At 45.0% G+C, this 19,155-nt stretch overlaps 1 protein-coding gene across 1 annotated transcript; it reads right to left on the reverse strand.

The window, feature by feature from the left end:
• Positions 1 to 5,180: 5,180 nt before the first annotated feature.
• Positions 5,181 to 16,234, reverse strand: wnt11 (wingless-type MMTV integration site family, member 11). Its single transcript, XM_084449541.1, has 6 exons — positions 15,937 to 16,234; positions 14,491 to 14,676; positions 12,492 to 12,736; positions 10,630 to 10,907; positions 10,138 to 10,430; positions 5,181 to 6,285 (listed from the first exon to the last, which is right to left on the reverse strand). The coding sequence occupies exons 2-6, from the start codon at positions 14,571 to 14,573 to the stop codon at positions 6,111 to 6,113; spliced, it is 1,074 nt and encodes a 357-aa protein (XP_084305667.1). The 5' UTR covers positions 14,574 to 14,676; positions 15,937 to 16,234; the 3' UTR covers positions 5,181 to 6,110.
• Between the last annotated feature and the right edge of the window lie 2,921 nt (positions 16,235 to 19,155).

The raw sequence follows: 19,155 nt of genomic DNA on the forward strand, positions 1-19,155 counted from the left end.
AATGTGTGTCTGCGTCACCTCGTACTGTGGGTAGTGCTTTAGTTGGAGTAACTACAGTACAAGTAGCTTTGAATACAAAAATGCTAAATGCAGTGAGGAGTTTCATATTCTGAATTCTGTAATTTAGGGAGGGAATGAAATGAATGAGGATGTTGAAGCTAACATGCACACACACGCGCACGCAAAGCACATTTACACACCGTACAAACACATGCATGCACACACAAACACACACATGCAAAGAGAAGGTAGCCCAGGCTTCCATTGTTCAATCTTATCTGCAGCCTGGAGCTGTCCTGGGGAAGAGTTCGTCTGGACTTGAAGTCAGACTTTCATCTTAGACTGAACCACAGCTCCCAGCCTGCAAACTGCACATTACTGACACTCTTCTTCATTATGGTATAAATCTTCCTGGAGGTCTTGTAGGATTCATCAAGATACCTGAGACAAGATAATACAAGGATCCCACAACAAGATCAAGATTAGCAAAAGCAAGTAAATTATCAGCAATGTTATCTTTTATAGTTGTTGTTCGATTATTGCAAAGATTATTTCCCAGACAGAAAGAAACCATGTGAATAAGCAAGAGTCATTTCTTCTGTCGTAGTCATGGGATACAGTCTTGTGCATAGCCTTAACAGTTTTAGAGTGGAGCTGTGGATTGCATTATAATATGAACATGATAAATATATCATCACACGTGGTGATGATGAAATGAGAAGGCTCTGTGGCTAGTGTTCAGGCAGCACTGCTCCACTTGTCTGACCATCAACACTGATCTTGGGCCTGCCAGCTCAGCTAGCGTCCATCATCGTGGACTAGCTTACTTTGGCCTCTGACAGCGGGAGAATGCGTGTTGGGAGTGGCTGGAATAGCCTATGCTATATTATTCAGATTATATACAGAGTTCAAGACTGCAGCTGGTTAGAACTCACACACACACACACACACACACACACACGCACACACACACACACACACACACACACACACACACACCACAAGGACCTTCTAAATTATCCACATGCAACCGAATGGCATGTAATTCAAAAGCTGGAGTAGAGGTTGGAAAATGTGGCCAACATATAGCAAGCAGCCAGACAGACGGTACACATACGCCTTGCTTTATTGGGCTGCATTTGAATAATCTGTCGCTGTCGCTAGCCCCAGTGAACTCTCCTTAGTCATGTCAATTAGTTAGTCATTTTCTCCTGCGCTGGTTGACTCCTCTCCTTCAGGGTGCAGGGTCGTCTGCAGGCCCCCTGGTCAGATCCTCTGTGATTACAAGGCCCTCTGTTTACTTTTCCCAGAGTACTTAGCTCTCTCTACCTCTTTATCCCCACTCCATTCTCTCTTTCTCTCTCTCTCTCTCTCGTTTCATCCCCTTTTGGTGGTATACTTCTTTTGGAGTCTCATCTTTTTCAAATAGTCACAGATGCACTATATATGGTTATAATTTAAAATCACCTTTTAAGTTTAATCACAACAATATCGGGAAAAAAGTGGTATAAAATGAATCTGTCATGAAGTCACTTTTAGTTTAGATTGTGTAATGAGCTTGAAAGAGCATTGCTGAACATCAAAGAATATCTAGAACTCATTATTCAATTTAGATAGCTTGCCTACTTGAAGACAACAATCTACACAAATGAGGGTCGTATGTACATGTGGCAAGTTGCATAACTCACACAGCAACTGGTATTTCTCTCTACAACCCAAATAAACCTCCACAATCAGAACACTACTCATCAAAGGTCTGCCTTCAGCATAGAAGTATATGCATCCCAATATCTAAATTGATGGGGGGGGGGGGGGGTTAGTAACTAACGATTAGCAGCAGCCAGCATAGCCTTTCATTAGCACTGTCCCCCCGACCCTTCTCACTCTCTCATCTGCCCTTATCCATGATGCTGCATGCCTGGTGTCCACTGTCTCCCTGGCAACATGCCTGAGGTCATATCCTAACTGCCCCTGAGCATGCACACACACACACACACACACAGACACACACACACACAGTGAGAGAAACAACAAAAACAGCATTTAACACCACATACTACTGGGGCGGTTTACAAAAGGGATGGAGGGTGGGGGAGTGGCCATTTACAGTACGGGTCAGTACATTTCAAAGCCTTTACCGCTCCAGTCAAATTCTTTGTCTCCCTCATTCACAGCAAGTATCTAGACTAGAGGGTTCACAAAGGTAATTGTCATTATATGGTTTGGGCTGACATTAACCCCTGAGATTTTCACTGCTTTTCATTAAGGTCCCCTTCCCCTTCTCAGTTACAGAGCAGAGCCCCGCAGAGCTAGGGTCAGACCAACCGCCGCCCTGACAGAGAGACGTATTTTACCACAAAACAACAAGAAATATAAACTCCAGTGACAATCAGTTCCGTTTTTTTGTTTTCTCTGGGGACAATGCTCTTTAGCAGGCTGGATGTGGGGTGCTGTAAAGCTGTGGTGATGGTGGTGGCGGAGCAACAAAGCTGTCCATTCTGCTCCCGTTAGCTCACAGCTCCTCTTCCGCTTCTGCCTGGCGGCTTTGTGTGGAGAAGGAAATAGAGACCAGGCAGAAAGCATACATTTATTTGAATTCCCTTATTTTTCCGTTTTCTAAAATGACGTGCGTCACTAATGTTAAAATTGATAATTTCCTGGGAAATAAGGTAAATTATGGTTTTTGACACGCTCCCTTTGACATGTTTCAACAGCACATTGTTCAGCCAGACATTTCAGAGGTCATAATGAGGTCAGTGAAATGTGGAATGGATGGAGTTCACTTGTTATTCCCAGGACAAGGTGTTTTCAAACGTTTTATTTTCTTATTTCTTATTTGTTTATTTTCTTTACTTTTTCAATGTTTTGAATGCCTATTACATTGTTGAAACTATAACTACAAAAAGCAAAATGTTTGACACCAAATCAGGAATGACAAATTGTATGAGGAGAGGTTGAATTTCACATTACATGAAAGTAATGTGACAGAAAATGTGAAGCCTTCTAAAACTGTGAAGCCAAAGCTTTAACCATTATGTGAAGGGTCAAGAGTTCAGGCAAGACCTTGACTCTCCTGTTCACATACTCTCATCACATTTCACACTGAGTGGAACCTTGAGGGTCTTCACATTTGTAGAGGGATTTAATTTATTTGAAATTTGAAATCTTCATATTTTAACGTTTTACTCGACTTATTTTATTTTTTATGGTGAGAATGTTAAATGGAGCCATTGCTTAATGTAACATTTACTTTGTATTTTGCCAAGAACTCAGAGAGCAGCCTTACAGCACACACCTCCCAGCACCACACAGCCCTGAGCCATTAGTGGCCTCATAAGCTCCTCAACAGCCCCAGTTCTCAGAACCAGGGTTTATAACCTCTGTCCTGTCAGTGGTCAGCAACATAGAGAGCAGCTTGGGACTCCTCACTCAACAGGTTAGGTTCACTTGTGTCCAAGTGGTGGCAGTGGTACACACACACACACACACACACACACACACACACACACACACACACACACACACACACACACACACACAGTCACATACTCTCCTCCTCTCTCCACCCAGCTGCCAGCCGGGGGGATGCCAATGACTGAAGGGTCCTTGAGGCTGTCGGCAGGCTGGGCTGTGTGGAGAGAGACCCCACTCACCTGCACATAGTGCTGCTCTCTACTCTTTACCACAGGCTTCCCTGGCCTGCACCACACACACACACACACACACACACACACACACACAGACACACACACACACACACACACACACACACACAGACGCACACACACACACACACACACGCACGCACACACACACACACACACACACACACACACGCACACACACACACACACACACACACGCACGCACACACACACACACACACACGCACACACACACACACACACACACACACACACATAGCCACATCCCCACGACAGACTGACTGTGTCTATCCTCACTTGCTGGCTCTGTGTTTGGAGGGCTGATAGATAGGTTCACAGAACAGCCTTTGAAGGTCCAACATAGTGTTCATTGTTCAGTCGCACTACACGCACGAATAACCTGTATTTTCACTGGATTCATGTGGTATCACAGCGTGTAAAGGGATATGTATGAGTGAGACTGGTTTGCCTTCACTATAATATTGAATGTGGAATTTGCACCACAGCAAATTATTTTCACCATTACAACCCCTGAAGTAGAAAGTCAATAAAACTCAAGACAATTCTCAACCAATTTGTTAGGATTAATTGACAGATGTAATAAAAGAAAAACAAGCTCATAAAATGCCTCTGTAAAAATCCAATATAACAATTTGATTGCATTCCATTAAATATACTGTACCTCCCCTACAGTCCTTCAGTGTTGCTGTTATCTTGGCAGTAAGTGTGCACCCACAGACTAAGTCAACAGAGTATGTCTCGTGTAGGTTGGAGCTTCAAAGTGTAAGAGCTTGCATACAGGCCAAGAAGCTTAACTTACAACCTCCTCTCAAGCTATTTCTGTCTGTATTTCTGTTTAAAATCAAGAGAACCATTTTATTCAACACAAGACTGGCGAGAGGGCAATAGCCCTGCTCTGCAGAGTGCCAAACCTGTCTCCTTGATTAACAATCTCACCCTTCGTATTGAAATAAATGTGATTTATTTTCTTTAAATTGGATCTGTGGCCATTCTGAGATCTCTCCAAAGAGTGTTTGAGTGTTAAGCCAATGATATATGCAACAAAAGGCAGCCACAATGGCCTTTGTAAAGAGGTAATGCCCAAACAAACCCTTTCCCAGGCTTTTAATGATTCAGAGGTTGATCCCAATTGGCCCTCACATTTTAAATTACAGTGAATTAGTAATGTGTCCATTTAAATCACTGTCAGAACTGTGCTAAATTGTTATTTTCTTAACACTTGGTGTAATCAATTACAGTAGAGCTGAGAATAGCAGCACAGTCTATTCCAACAGCAATTGGCCAGTGAGGTAATGGGACCTTTCTTGCCAATTTTCTTCAAAATCACCAACTATGATTCATTATGATGTTGAAGCAGTTGTCTTGGAGAAAAGGAAAGACATTTCAATTCCATCTAAAGAGCTTTGTAAAGATTCTTTAATTAGTTTATAAATATTTCTTTCTTTAATTCAGCATACAAAAAGACAGTATGTACATCCACACAGAAGTGGTTTATAAAACAGTATTAAAGGAGACCCATGTGTTCAGTTCACATACTCTTTAGTATGTTAAGCTTTGGACAAAGTGTGTGTGTGTGTGTGTGTGTGTGTGTGTGTGTGTGTGTGTGTGTGTGTGTGTGTGTGTGTGTGTGAGTGTGTGTGTGTGTTGTTGTTGTTGTTGTGTGTGTGCATGTGTGTGTGTGTGAGATGATATGGAGGTAATGCACTGCTTCAAACACTACGAGTTCTTCGTCCTTTTCTGCAGATGCACAGAGGTGCAGGCATCTACACAGTCGAGTGCCAGTGCTCAAGTGTCCAGAGTCAAACACAAATCACTAGAAAGTTCCACAACTGGAAGTACTTGAAGTTCCCTTTGTGTGCTCCTCTTTCCTCTCTGTCCATCTCTCTCAGAGTACCGTTAGAATGAACCCCCCAGATCCTTCAGAACCCTCTGAATTCCGTGGACTGGTTCTGAAGTACGGCGAAAGTCTACATCAGAGTAGGATTTGAGATACACCCCCAAAAGCAGACTACAGTCCCTCCTCAAAAACAAAATCTCTTTTTTAATAAAGGTATAAGAAAATAGACTTTTGATATCCGAGTAGGGCGAGTGTATGCATATGTAGGAAAGTAGAGGAAAACTCTGGAGGACGGTGGTCTTCACGTAAACCGATAGGCATTGTCACAACACCTGGAGCCCACGTTCGTGAAAATGAACATTTTGAGATAAAAAAAAAAAAAAGTCCAACTTTCAGGCAGGCGTTTCATCAAAAAATATTATTAAAACAAAAATAAAACGTTTCTTGTCAAAATATACATGCTGAAGCTTAAGACAAAAGTAAGCCTTCTGGGTAACGTAGTGCTTTGGTTATCTGTGCCGCCCTTCCCCAATAGACACTGGGTTGGGTGGAAGGGTGTGTGTGTGTGTGTGGAGGTGGAGGGGGACTCATTTACAGACGTATCTCTCCACAATCCTCTCACACTTCTTGCAGGTGACGTAGCAGCACCAGTGGTACTTGCAGTGGCAGCGCTCCACCAGCTTCTCTGTGTAGGGGTTGTAGCCACGGCCGCAGCACATCAGGTCACAGCTGTCGCTGCCCAGCGACGTCTTGTTGCACTGCCTGGAACGCATAGAGAAGGAGGGGGGGAGAGAGAGAGAGAGAGAGAGAGAGAGAGAGAGAGAGAGAGAGCGAAGGAGAGGGAGGGAGAGACCTGGGTTAGATATTGTAAGTTACTCATACTTATACCAACTGCCACCACTCAAGAGTGAAAGCAATCAGGGCCTATTCCCATGAATTCCCGCACAGTTTCCGTAAATGGTTTCCACCCACAAACAATTAAGTTTAGCACACATTCTCTCTCTGTGCCACATTGACCAATGCGCACAAATGAAAAGTCCCACAATTGGCCCTTAAAACCGAGCTTGACAAATGCTTTGTTCTTTTGACATTTTCCCCTTGTGTTGTGTCTGTCTTAAAGGGCTAACGAATGCTTGGGAGCCTTTCATTTCTGCAGCCCGGGGCATCCTAAGTGAGCAGAGAATAGCCCCATCATAAATCACAGTGAATACACAGCAGGACCTCCCTCTATTAAACCCGCCTCCCCCCACATAATTGCATTGTTTTATAATACAGGAGTGTTAATGTTCAGAGTGCTGAGACAGAGGACCGATGGCTGCTGGAGAGGAGGAGTGGAGGGGTGGAAGAGAAGGGAGAGGAGGAGTGGAGGGGTGGAAGAGAAGGGGGAGGAGGAGTGGAGGAGTGGAAGAGAAGGGGGAGGAGGAGTGGAGGGGTGGAAGAGAAGGGAGAGGAGGAGTGGAGGGGTGGAAGAGAAGGGGGAGGAGGAGTGGAGGGGTGGAAGAGAAGGGGGAGGAGGAGTGGAGCGGTGGAAGAGAAGGGAGAGGAGGAGTGGAGGGGTGGAAGAGAAGGGGGAGGAGGAGTGGAGGGGTGGAAGAGAAGGGGGAGGAGGAGTGGAGGGGTGGAAGAGAAGGGGGAGGAGGAGTGGAGGGGTGGAAGAGAAGGGGGAGGAGGAGTGGAGGGGTGGAAGAGAAGGGAGAGGAGGAGTGGAGGGGTGGAAGAGAAGGGGGAGGAGGAGTGGAGGGGTGGAAGAGAAGGGGGAGGAGGAGTGGAGGGGTGGAAGAGAAGGGGGAGGAGGAGTGGATGGGTGGAAGAGAAGGGGGAGGAGGAGTGGAGGGGTGGAAGAGAAGGGGGAGGAGGAGTAGAGGGGTGTAAGAGAAGGGGGAGGAGGAGTGGAGGGGTGGAAGAGAAGGGGGAGGAGGAGTAGAGGGGTGTAAGAGAAGGGGGAGGAGGAGTGTAAGAGAAGGGGGAGGAGGAGTGGAGGGGTGTAAGAGAAGGGAGAGGAGGAGTGGAGGGGTGGAAGAGAAGGGGGAGGAGGAGTGGAGGGGTGGAAGAGAAGGGGGAGGAAGAGTGTGAGAGTTTCTGGGAGGGGAAGTAGGACAGATTCCTTACAACAGTGGCCTATGGGACTGGCCAATCAACAATAATTGTGGGGACCAGATACTGTTTTGCCAGGAGGACACTGCCCTATATCACTCCTGGTGCTATAAATGTATCACAGGGGACAGGGCTGTCTGTCGGCTCGGGCATTGCTCTCCATCACAGCTGCTGAGAAAAGAACAGCCACTTATCTAATTATGTTAGCTCGAAGTGAGACAGCCGCCAATGGTGGCCTCACTCACAAGATCTTCAGAGATACACATCAGCGCTCTGCTTCGGGGATGCCATTTGGACTGAACATGTTGTGGTGATGTATTCTCGACTGCCACCTCTAACCCAGAACATCACTACAAAGCGCCACGACACATGTGAACATCACTAGGGTGATAAGGGGACATCTTTTAACAACTCAGGCATTTCGCATGTCTGTTCGTAGCCGACGAGGACATGTTGTCGCTACTCCACTTCAGGTATTATCAGTGAGGTCAAAGTTATCCATGGCGAGGAGTGGAGAGATTAGAAGTCACTTCAAGGGTAAAGCCAGATAACACCATCCTGAAGTGGGCCCCGCTGAACAGTGGGGTCCGTCCGTCCCAGACTCCGCGGGGGGCCGTGGGAGAGCGGCGGAGGATGCGGGGACCTCATGACCAGGACGGGAGGTGTGGGACGCGGGCGGCTGAACATCCTCCAGACCCCCTCGTGGAAACACAACATAGCACGTCAGTGTCACACTTCCTCTCGCCGACGGCCACCGACGATTACGGTGCCTTGTGACATGGCGTAAAGCACTAAATATACGCGGCGTAGCTTGTGTGAGCGGCCGCTATCAGGCCGGGAACAGGGGATGCATGGGGCCCGGTGAGTGCACCTGACACGGAGCATGTCTTCAGGTTATCTGCTCAGCTGAGTGCCTGGGGTACACGACCACGTTAGGCATTTAGACTGGCCGCCTCCAGGTCACCTGCAGGGCAACAGGCCTCCTAGTGGAGTGACTGTAAATGCCTCTCTCTTCCCTTTCAACAGTGAACATGTGAAAGGAGCCCAAAGTTGTATGATTCAGAATTTCCTGCATAATTGTAATTGTAATAAGCTTTTATTTACATTATACTCTTATTTATAATAAATAATACTTTCAAAACACAGCTACACAATACAGCTTTATTTCTCAAACTCTACTCACTACTCATACTGTAGACCAGTGGTTTCCAAAGTGGGGGTCGGGACCCCATGGGCGAGATCATAAAAAGGCATTGACTAGCCTACCTGTCTCCCTCATAAAAACAATTCAAATAGCCTATTAACCATAATTGTTACGAAAGGTAACATTTTTATTTAAATGTATAATAATACAATAGCTGCTATTGTAAAATAGTACACTAGATTGTGTTCTTTTGTTGTTGTTATTTATATTAGTGTGTGTGCATGCGAACATGTGCATGCTTCAACCACCTTCGGTGTAGTGGGGTTTGCGAGTCTCTGGCACTGTTATTTTGGGGGTTGCGGACTGAAAAGCCTGCTAGTAGTAGTTGTAGACCAACAACTGTTTCTTAACACTAAGCACTTCTGAGATCCAGGCACCACAGGTTTCTGAAGTCCTCCTCTTCCAGGATATTCACAGAATTCAACAGACTGGTAAGATGGCAGTGCACATTTGTAGCATATTTATAAGATCTAGCTGGCCACACTTCACTCCATCTGGCACTTAGCATCTGGCACTTAGCTCAAACAAAGACACCTTTAACTGGCCCACTGTATTCTCGTAGTGCTCAAACCAATAAATCACATACATATAAAACATAAACATATAAATCACTAAAACACTAAACCCCTTCACTACTAAAACCCTTCGAATGAATAATGAATATAGTCTTGGAGTCGTCCTTTATCTTTTTTCTTTGTCATTTTTTTTTGGGGGGGGGGGGGGGGGCATTACTTATTTCCCCTTGGTGTTGTGCTCTTAAATTGATATCAGCTGAGTGCACTCAGACCTAAGAATAACTGCATTACTCACTCTCTCTGATAGCAGCACCAGGGCCCCAGTCACAAAGGCCTTGTCAGTGACACGTGCTCAGACAGGCAACAGACAGACCCAATCTCAGGGGCCACAGACGCTATCAGCAGTCCTGCTAGCAGAGTGGTGCCACCAGGAAGGCCCGCAGCTCATTAAGTCAACATCCTAAATGAGCCTACTTGGACAAACAAACAGCACAGGTCATTTCCTAACTCTGTCAGCTAGGGGACTAGGCACCACTGCGAGGTGCTGATATGGAATGGATGACCTCAAACAGGGAAAGGTTTCACGGGCGCGCCCCTCAATTCACATGGATGATAGTGAACACGCGTGCATAAACACGTCCATGTTTGCATGTGTCTCTCTCTCTTTCTTTCTCAAACACACACACACACACTCTCTCTCTCTTTCACACCCACACACACCCACACACACACACACACACACACACACACACACACACACACACACACACACACACACACACGTACAACAATTAGTCCCACCTGTCCTGGGTGCCGATGGAGCCCAGTTTGGCGTTCATGGTGCAGAAGTCTGGGGAGCTCTGCAGGTAGACCAGCTCGTTCTCCCTCACGGGCCTGATGTCGATGTCCTTGGGGACTAGCTGCTTGCGCGTGCCCATGGGCCGGTGCACCACTTTGGTGGCCGACAGGTACTTGGTCTTCAGGTCCATGGCGATGTCTCTCAGGTCCTGCAGGCCTCTCCAGCACGTCCGTATGGAGCAGGATCCCGACACGCCGTGGCACTTACACTTCATCACCAGAGCGTCTCTCAGAGCCTGTGTGGAGGAGGGGCAGATGTGGTGGTCAGAAGAGAGGTGCTGTGTGTGTGTGTGTGTGTGTGTGTGTGTGTGTGTGTGTGTGTGTGTGTGTGTGTACGCGTGGGTGCGTGTTAGGTGCGTGCGTTTGTGTTGATGCAAAAAATCTGAACGGCTCCGATGGGTTACTAAATGACCTACTAGGCATTGACTAGCCTACCTGTCTCCCCACTTCGCTGTTGTGCAGGTGCATCAGCTTGTTGGCGTGCGAGCCGGCCCTCTTCATCTTCATGGGGGCGTCTGAGAACTTGGAGCCCATGACCAGGCCATAGTGCAGGTTGTCCGCGCAGCCACCCCAGCGGTAGCCGGGCTCGGGGATCTCCCCGGGGATAGGGCCGCACGAGCACAGGCGAAGGTCCCCCGACGTGCACGCCCTGGCGATGGTGTGGCTGATGGCGGCCGCCGACAGGGCGTAGACGAACGCAGACTCCCTCGTACCTGGAGGGGAGGGAGGGGATTAGAGAAAGAAACGAGTCCTTGTTGAGGATGCAGACATTTGGCGGGGAAAAATGTTCATACATTCACTAACCGTCTTGTGTTTTGTAAATCTCCAAAGCTGAAAATTAGGCCGCGGTCACACTGTAGCACTCAGGCAGACGCACGTTTCTGTTGCCATAAGCCCTAGCCAAAAGTTTAATCACTTTCAGCTTGAGGCGCACAGGGCGAACAAAAAGCGCTACAGTGTGACCACAGCATTCAACATTTTTGAATTTTTTACATTTATTGAAAGGATAGCCCCTTGAGATGCACCATCTCATTTTCAAGGGGGTCCTATGAACTGAACACAAATACAAAATTACAAAGACATACAGACAAAATATCATTACATTGCAAACACAACAGATACATGGATACAGACAGCTCGCTTACCCTCTCCCATCCACACCCCCATACCTGAACTAAATAACGTTATAACGTTATTATAACATAAAGTCCTCCCACATAATACAGCAATGGATGGTGAAATGTGTACATACATGGAACACACAATAAAATCAAGACTGGGTAAAAGTGGCAAAATGAGAACCATGCCAAGACCAAGCACAGGCTACATCAAAGATACCCTTGTATGATGACGAAGACCACTTGCTGTTGTCTGAGGCAGGGGTTTCTCTACTCCCTTAGACTCGTCTAACTCTGGGCAGATGGGCTCTATCTCCTTCTGAGCCACATCATGTAGCTCTCTCCTCAAATGTTTGATTGAGAGCCAGGTCTTTGTTGTGGTGAGGTTTATATCTCCCAAATTCAATTAAACCCCCCTGGCATAGGCTCTCTCTGGCCAAAGTCCTCTTTTGCAATGGAAATCAAACTCATCAAAGTATGAAAAAACATGTCTGGAGAACATGGAAGGATATGCCGTCAAGTCAAATCACAGAAGGATGTTTGGGAATAATGAAATTGATAATTAATCAGACTGTGGCATACATTACTCACGATTTGTCCTACAGGGAACATGCTCAACTGTAAGTATTATCAAAGGTCCTCTCTTTTTCCCTTCTAAACGTATGAGTTGGTCGGTTGGAAATATAAAAAACAGATGCTAGACAGGTCCTATCGATATAACAGAAACTTGAACCAGACAAGGAAAGGATTCTAAAAAAAAAGATTCTCCTTGATCCCTTCTCATTTTCAACTATATCTCTCTCATATGAATGGAATCTATTGTGATGGGCTACAAAACCCCCAGCTCAGGCACTGTCAGGCCAGGAAGAGCACTACATCAAATACTGGAACTGAGAAGGACATTGTAGCACAGATATTTGGGAGGTGGGTGGTTTGGGTGATAGAGGACATTTTCTTTCTTTGAAGGGGGGCACAAAGAAGAATGGTTGCCTTTTGGTTGGCGCATTCTCCCTAGCCCACTGAACAGGACCACCAGTGATGACTATTAAGGATTCCACTCTTTCACTTGTCAATGACACACTTTGAGTGGTCCTTCGCGGCTCAACAAGGTCACCGGGTCACTTCTGTGCTGTTATTTAGACTCAATTCAACTCAGTGAACTTGTTTCTGGGCTAGTACCTCTGTCTAGGTCCGGCCGATACCTCGAGGCATCGCTGGGGATCTCTATGGAGGAGCAGTTCCAGCGCATGTCAGCGAAGGTCTTCTGGCAGGTCTTCTTGACCTCGCGTGCCGCCTGGATGATGGTGTGCATCAGCTCCAGGTTGCTGCGGCAGAGCTGGGCCTGGGAGGACACCAGCCCGGGGAGCAGCTTGCAGTGCTGGGTTTGGTTGATGTGTAAAGACCCGGGCGTGTGAGATAGGGCCCTTCAACGGAAACATAGACAATATCAATACATGTACAGACGATGCTTATAGGATGATCAAAATGACTTCAACCAAAAGGTTTTACATGAAAGAAAGACTGAAAGACCGGAGTTAAACATGATATATAGCTTACAGACTGATACATTAAACTACACAAATGAAACAAACAAACAAAAAACAGGGAACATTTTGGCATTTACACCACCTGGAAGTTGATGGTGTAGAATGGAAGAGAGTTCCAGAAGCCAGAAAGTCACAAGTATAGCAATGAAATCATGAGTAAAATACGAGACCCCTGACCGCTTGGTATTTGTGGTTTTATTCTCTGTATTCAGTATGAGTGAGTCTCCAAATCATGCCAGTTATTTGTTAATCTACACAAACCCTGCACCCCAGATCAAACTGGCAAACCACTCCATCTGTCCATCAGCATTCTTCATTGTCAAAGGGTTCACTCATTCTACTAGGAGGCCTATATAGATAGACGGAAATCGTCTGTTTGCGGACATTTAAAATGGGCGCTAACTATCTTTGCACTTATAGAGGACTGGCTGATAGAAAAACCACAGGGCGAAGGCTCTGATCTCTGTTTCATCCGTGTCTCAGACTCTCAGAGAGTTCGTGAGAACCAGCAGGTTCCTCCTGCGCACCAGCCTGTTTCACATTAGCAGCGAGGGGGGCGTCACTCCGTGCCCAATGATAAGCTGTGACTCCCCTGCGCTCGTGGTAACCCAGCGCTCGCCTTGATCGCAGGTGTTTATGGCCGCATCTGTTTTGCATCGCGGGCCTTGTATTATCAAGGCTGGAGGGTGCCCTCGCTCGGAGTTAGCACATGTTCCATCTCTCTGAGGAACTTTTACTCAAGTGTTACAGAAAAATCTGACTGAAACGGTGTCATATATACGTTTCAGGTGTTATGGGATATGGCAGAATCATGGGTAGGCCTTAGCCTCGTGAGACCATCCTGATCTCACAAGCTCACATTCTGTTTCTCCCGCAAATCAGTCTGGATACTCTACATAGAGATCAGTTTGTGCCAGATCAGAAAACGATCTCACCATTCAGCGTCGTGAGGAATGAGGATGCACTTGTGAGTTCTGGCAAGTAGTAGTACATTGGCTCTTCCTACGTTAAATGCAATTATTGTTAGTCGCTTTGGATAAAAGCGTCTGCTAAAAGACTGTAATGTAATGTAATGAAATACAAACAGCTACGCTGCATGGGTTTAGGTGTGACGACAGCTTATCTATGCACATGATAGACAGATGGTTTATCCAATCACCTAGTGTTTGTATTTTTGAAAGTACCTGCCCTTTTCCAAACCGTTTCCAATGGAGAGTTCCCAGATGGTTATGCGAACCAAACCTAACTGGTGCCTCAGGTTACAATGTATTTAAACCAGTAGCCTACCAAAAATGGTTTGGAAGCTGTCCCTCACTGTCTGTTGCTATAGTGTTTCATCCGAACATAATGATTTAACTCTCTCTAACATACATTACAGAGGGAAATTGACATGTTTATCTAATCTGAGAACGTGAGAATAAAATAGCCTAACACACAGTCTTCTCTTATATCATCCTCATATTCTAGATATAAGGTTTCAATTCAATAACACATGGGAATTACCTGAATAGAACCCCAGCTATCTTCTGTAAGACAAAATTCATTACACCGAAATCATTTCCTCCCACATTCATGCCACATGTAAAGAGCCAAACATCCTAAGTTTGCAGAAAGAAGAAAGTGTCCCTTACAGCCATTTGATGCCAGAGCAGATCTGAGACAGCAGCAGAACCGTGAGTAGACACAGTGGGAGGGTGTGAGACGTGCTCTTCATGGTGCTTGAGTTCCAGTTTAGACAGGGCAGAGACACAGGTGACTGTTGGCTTCTTGGCTCCGAAGTGCAATCAAAAGTCAACTGTCATGGCAAAGTCTATCCTCTGTTAAATAGAATGAAAGAAAACTCAGCATCAAGCAAAATCATGCACACAACGATATTCCAATGACAGGTAAGCACATCAAATACGTTTGGGAATATTCCACATTATTATACTAGAAAACCATTAAAAACCTCCCTGAGCACATTTAGGAAAATGGCACATAAGGTACTCAACCCGTGACTCCCAACAGTGCCCTTGATTTCCTCCAATATTTAAGACCATCAAGATGCATCCATTGTGTAGGCCTATGCGCAACTAGGCTACAATATGGACAATTTAGTTGTGTATGGATTTTATTCCTGTTGAACACTGGTAAATTGTGGGAGAAAAAATCTCTGGAATTTTAGATAATATGATGATCTCTGATCAGTGGAAGACGATAACAAACCAGCATATACCCTCCAGCGACACGGCTGTATATCTGGCATGATCACATTCTGATATGGTATTTCATTTGTGCGTATGATGATAAGGAATCTCTTTGAAGAAAGCTCTAAATCTATACTTAAAACACAAATCCCCTCACTGTTTCTTAATTTACAGTGGGGAGAAACGGACAAACGAATATTCAATAGCCTATCCATGAAAATGCACATGCTATCATATTTCAAGCATTTCTACCATGTGGATATGCTTATCAAAATGAGCGTAGTGCAGTTGAATAGGAAAACAACTGTTTTCCTATCCGCAAGATATTGATATTTAAGTGCTGGACCTACATAAAACTCTATGAACATGATTTTTCTAAATATCAACAATTAAAAAGTTGAATTCCCTTTAGAGCAACAGACATTTGTTTTCATTTGAACGCTTCTTTAGACCTACATATCTCACACAAAAATCAATTCTATTGCCATGACCTATGAGCCCAGCGTGTTCCTGGACATGACTGGGATGATCTTGGTGGTCGAACGGTCATTCTGAAACTTGTTTTCGATTGTGACCCAATCATGCTTCATAGAAAATACTACAAATAGCCTATATTGTCGGCATATAGGTTACTCAGCAAGTTGCGAAGAAGCCTAGCATAATATCTCATTAGACTAGCGTATTTCGAACTCGTTTTACTTTACGCAGTAGTCAAAGTTCTTAACGGCAAACTGATTTAATTGACCTATCAATAATCAATATGCTTTTAATAGCATGCATAGCCTACATGTTCGCTTAACACCCTATCAGACTATGGTTTCAAAGATAGCCTTATGATAAAACCATAAAGTCTACTTCACTTCATAATATCGTCCAATCTTTGCGCCTCACCTTTTCACAAGTGATGTTCGTTTCAAAGTCGATCTAAATTCCGTGAAATATCCTTTTCATTCAATATCCGCCATAGATATTTGTAAATCCACAACTTCGCAATAAAAGTGACTCCGAGTAAGAAGTAAGCATCGTTTAACTCCCCAGCAGTGGTTATCTTTCTCTCTCTGGCTCTCTCGCTCTCGCTCTCTCTCTCTCGCTCTCTCTCTCTCTCTCTCTCTCTCTCTCTCTCTCTCTCTCTCTCTCTCTCTCTCTCTCTCTCTCTCTCTCTCTCTCTCTCAGGTTCCTCAGCTTGGAGTGGCCTATCGCGCGCTGCAGAATTTGTGGGACTCCCGGCTGTGGAACAGCCTCACTTTATAAGTACTCCTGCGCCGCTTTGATCTCACTGGTGATGTCAGGCATTAGCATAACAAAGCGTTGGATTTGGACTTTCAAGATGAGTTTGAAATAAAGTGTGATGGCATGGTCTGATCGTCTTCTGCATGAGAGACACAGCAATGTTTATTTTTCTCGTTTTATCCTTTTTTTAATAGGTTGTCCTCCCTTTTGTCTAACTATAGCCTATCATACCTATTTTTCAAATGGAAATATCAATGTAGGTTAATGAAAACCGGGCTGTTTTGGGATTTATATGTACTTATTCCGAGCCTATACAGACTTTTTAATCATAACTGTCATAGTATGCTAATCATTAAATTAATATTGGTATATCGTTTTTTCCATCGATGATCTAGCCTATATTAATCATTCCTCCCACACATTGTCCCTTTAGCAGCGATTATAACTATTGATTTTTGTGCCCAAAAGGCTACTCATGTCAATTAATGACATATGTGACCAAAGAACATAAAGCCTATGATTATGATGCCGTATAACTCAGAATGCGCTATGGTCAAACAGAGCGACAGACAGTTTCCGTAGTGTAGTGGTTATCACGTTCGCTTTACACGCGAAAGGTCCCCGGTTCGAAACCGGGCGGAAACTATTTATCGTCTCTTCTGTGTTCTGGCCCCGCAGTGGTGGAATGAACTGCCCACTGAGGTCAGGACAGCAGAGTCGCTGCCCATCTTTCGTCGCAGACTCAAAACTCATCTCTTCAAGAAGTACAACGAATCTTAAGAACTTAGGCTATTGTATTTTAGATTGCTATTCTTGCACTTTGCCTTCAGCACTATATTATGTTCTTAGTCACTTGTGTTAGAAAGAAGATGCACTTGTGAGTTCTGGTAAGTAGTAGGCTAGTATATTGCCTTTTCCTACGTTAAATGCAATTATTGTTAGTCGCTTTGGATAAAAGCGTCTGCGAAATGACTGTAATGTAATGTCAATCTTCTTTGAGTGGAGTTTTCTGAATATTTTCGAAATAAAATAATCTCTTATTTTTATACAGAAAATACCACCAACAATTGTCTTTATATTACATTTAGTCATGGTCACTCGTTGTTTTTAAATTAGCCAATTATCCTTTTTGCCCTCCTCCTGATTTCCATAAATGCAGCTAGACACCATGCAACGTTTCTAAATGACCGTGATATTAAGACAAGGTAAACGCTATTTAGACTTTCAGGGAAATCCGACTATTGTGTGTTGTTGGGGGTGTGTGAATCTTTTTCTGATTCAGTATTTTTATTAAAACGTTTAAGATAGAGGGTTGGCTGACAATTCACAACTCCCTACTGTGATGTGATGGTTGCCATAGAAAAGACTGGATTTTCTTGTGTGTTTTTCAAGAGTACAAGAGCACAAGGTCTACATCCCATAAGCATCCCATAAGCATCCTGCCTCCTCTCTATCATGGCACTTTGGGGGGGGGGGGGGGGGGGGGGCAGCAGCAGCTGTAGCCTATATGGGAGACCTATAGTGGGTAGCTGCACTGAGATTCCTCCTCCAGTAGGATCCAGACAAGAGTGGGCTGTGCACTAGACCTGCCCAGAAGCATTGTTCCAACCACTGACCTTGCTGTAGGCTACATGCCCAACATGCTAACAGATACTGCTCTGCCTTCTCCAGATTGGAGGGGGGATTAGGAGCTGTCAGGGTGTCTAGCCACAGGTTTGATCATGCAAGGCTAGACACATTTACGAACCAGAACTTGCCCACTTCCCCTCAGAGCAAGAGGGGATACTGTATCCAAATCCGTCTGGCAAACATGGTACAGTCCAGTCAGTGCTTTATGACAGTCACATGTGTGAGTCGAGTATGTATCCCATTTACCGTACGGCAGCACAAGCGTCTCGTGTCTGTTTCTGGAGGGGCTAAAATGTGTCTGTCAATTGTGAATGAGCATGGATTGTGTGGGTGGAAGAGGGTGTCGCAGATCTTACTGTAGAACTAGTGCCGTCTCAGAGCTGAGCGTTTTACACAGAGGCTCTCCATTCCTGCCTGAGCCAGGATCAACACACATGCCTTTGATCCCCCATCTCACCTTTCAACCAACACTCTGAGGGAGAGGAAATCTTCTGACTGTGCTAAGGGGGTCAAGAAAGCCACACAACTTTATAGAAATGCAAAACATTTCAAAAGCTGAGCCTTCACCAAAATATTACTCACTCATCATCACACTTTAAAGTATGTTGATCTAGGTGTCAAGATAGAATAGATATAGATAGATAGCTTTAAGTCACAAACTCTGGTCTATCCTCCAAAGAGGCAAAAGTGGTTTGAATACAGTGATTAAATGTTTGGGAGGAATAGATCCTTTTGCATACAATGTTGGTCTTTTGTCTCTCCTATCTCAAGAGGAGCATAGCTATATCAAGAGTCTGGTGGCTAGCCAGGGGAAGATAAGGCCACTCACCTTTCCCCTCTGGGATCTGGGCCTGAATGGGCCCTAAGACACAGCCAACCCCCCTAAGAAGCTTGAACTGTCTGACAGGACTTTGAGAGGACGTGCCTTCCTCCCCCCATCCCTCCTGGTCCTTATTCTTATGATTCATCGTGATGCTGCTGGCCCATGCACTGTGTAGATCCTCCTCACCATAATGTGGGGGAATTATTATTATTATTATTTTTTTTAAATTGCCATTAGTCAAACAAACAACTTTTATTTGTCATAAGTCACAATGTCGCAGGGAGTGAGCATGATTGAGAGTGGACAGGCATGCACATAGGCTCAATTTATATCTGCTGAATAAAACTGGGGACTGTTGAGAATAATTTGTTTAACCATTCCTTAGTCATGTTCCCATCAACTGGCAGATACAGGAATTATTATAGGCA

The sequence above is a fragment of the Borostomias antarcticus genome (genome assembly GCF_949987555.1).
Source record: "Borostomias antarcticus genome assembly, chromosome: 15".
Classification (NCBI taxonomy): Eukaryota; Metazoa; Chordata; class Actinopteri; order Stomiiformes; family Stomiidae; genus Borostomias; species Borostomias antarcticus.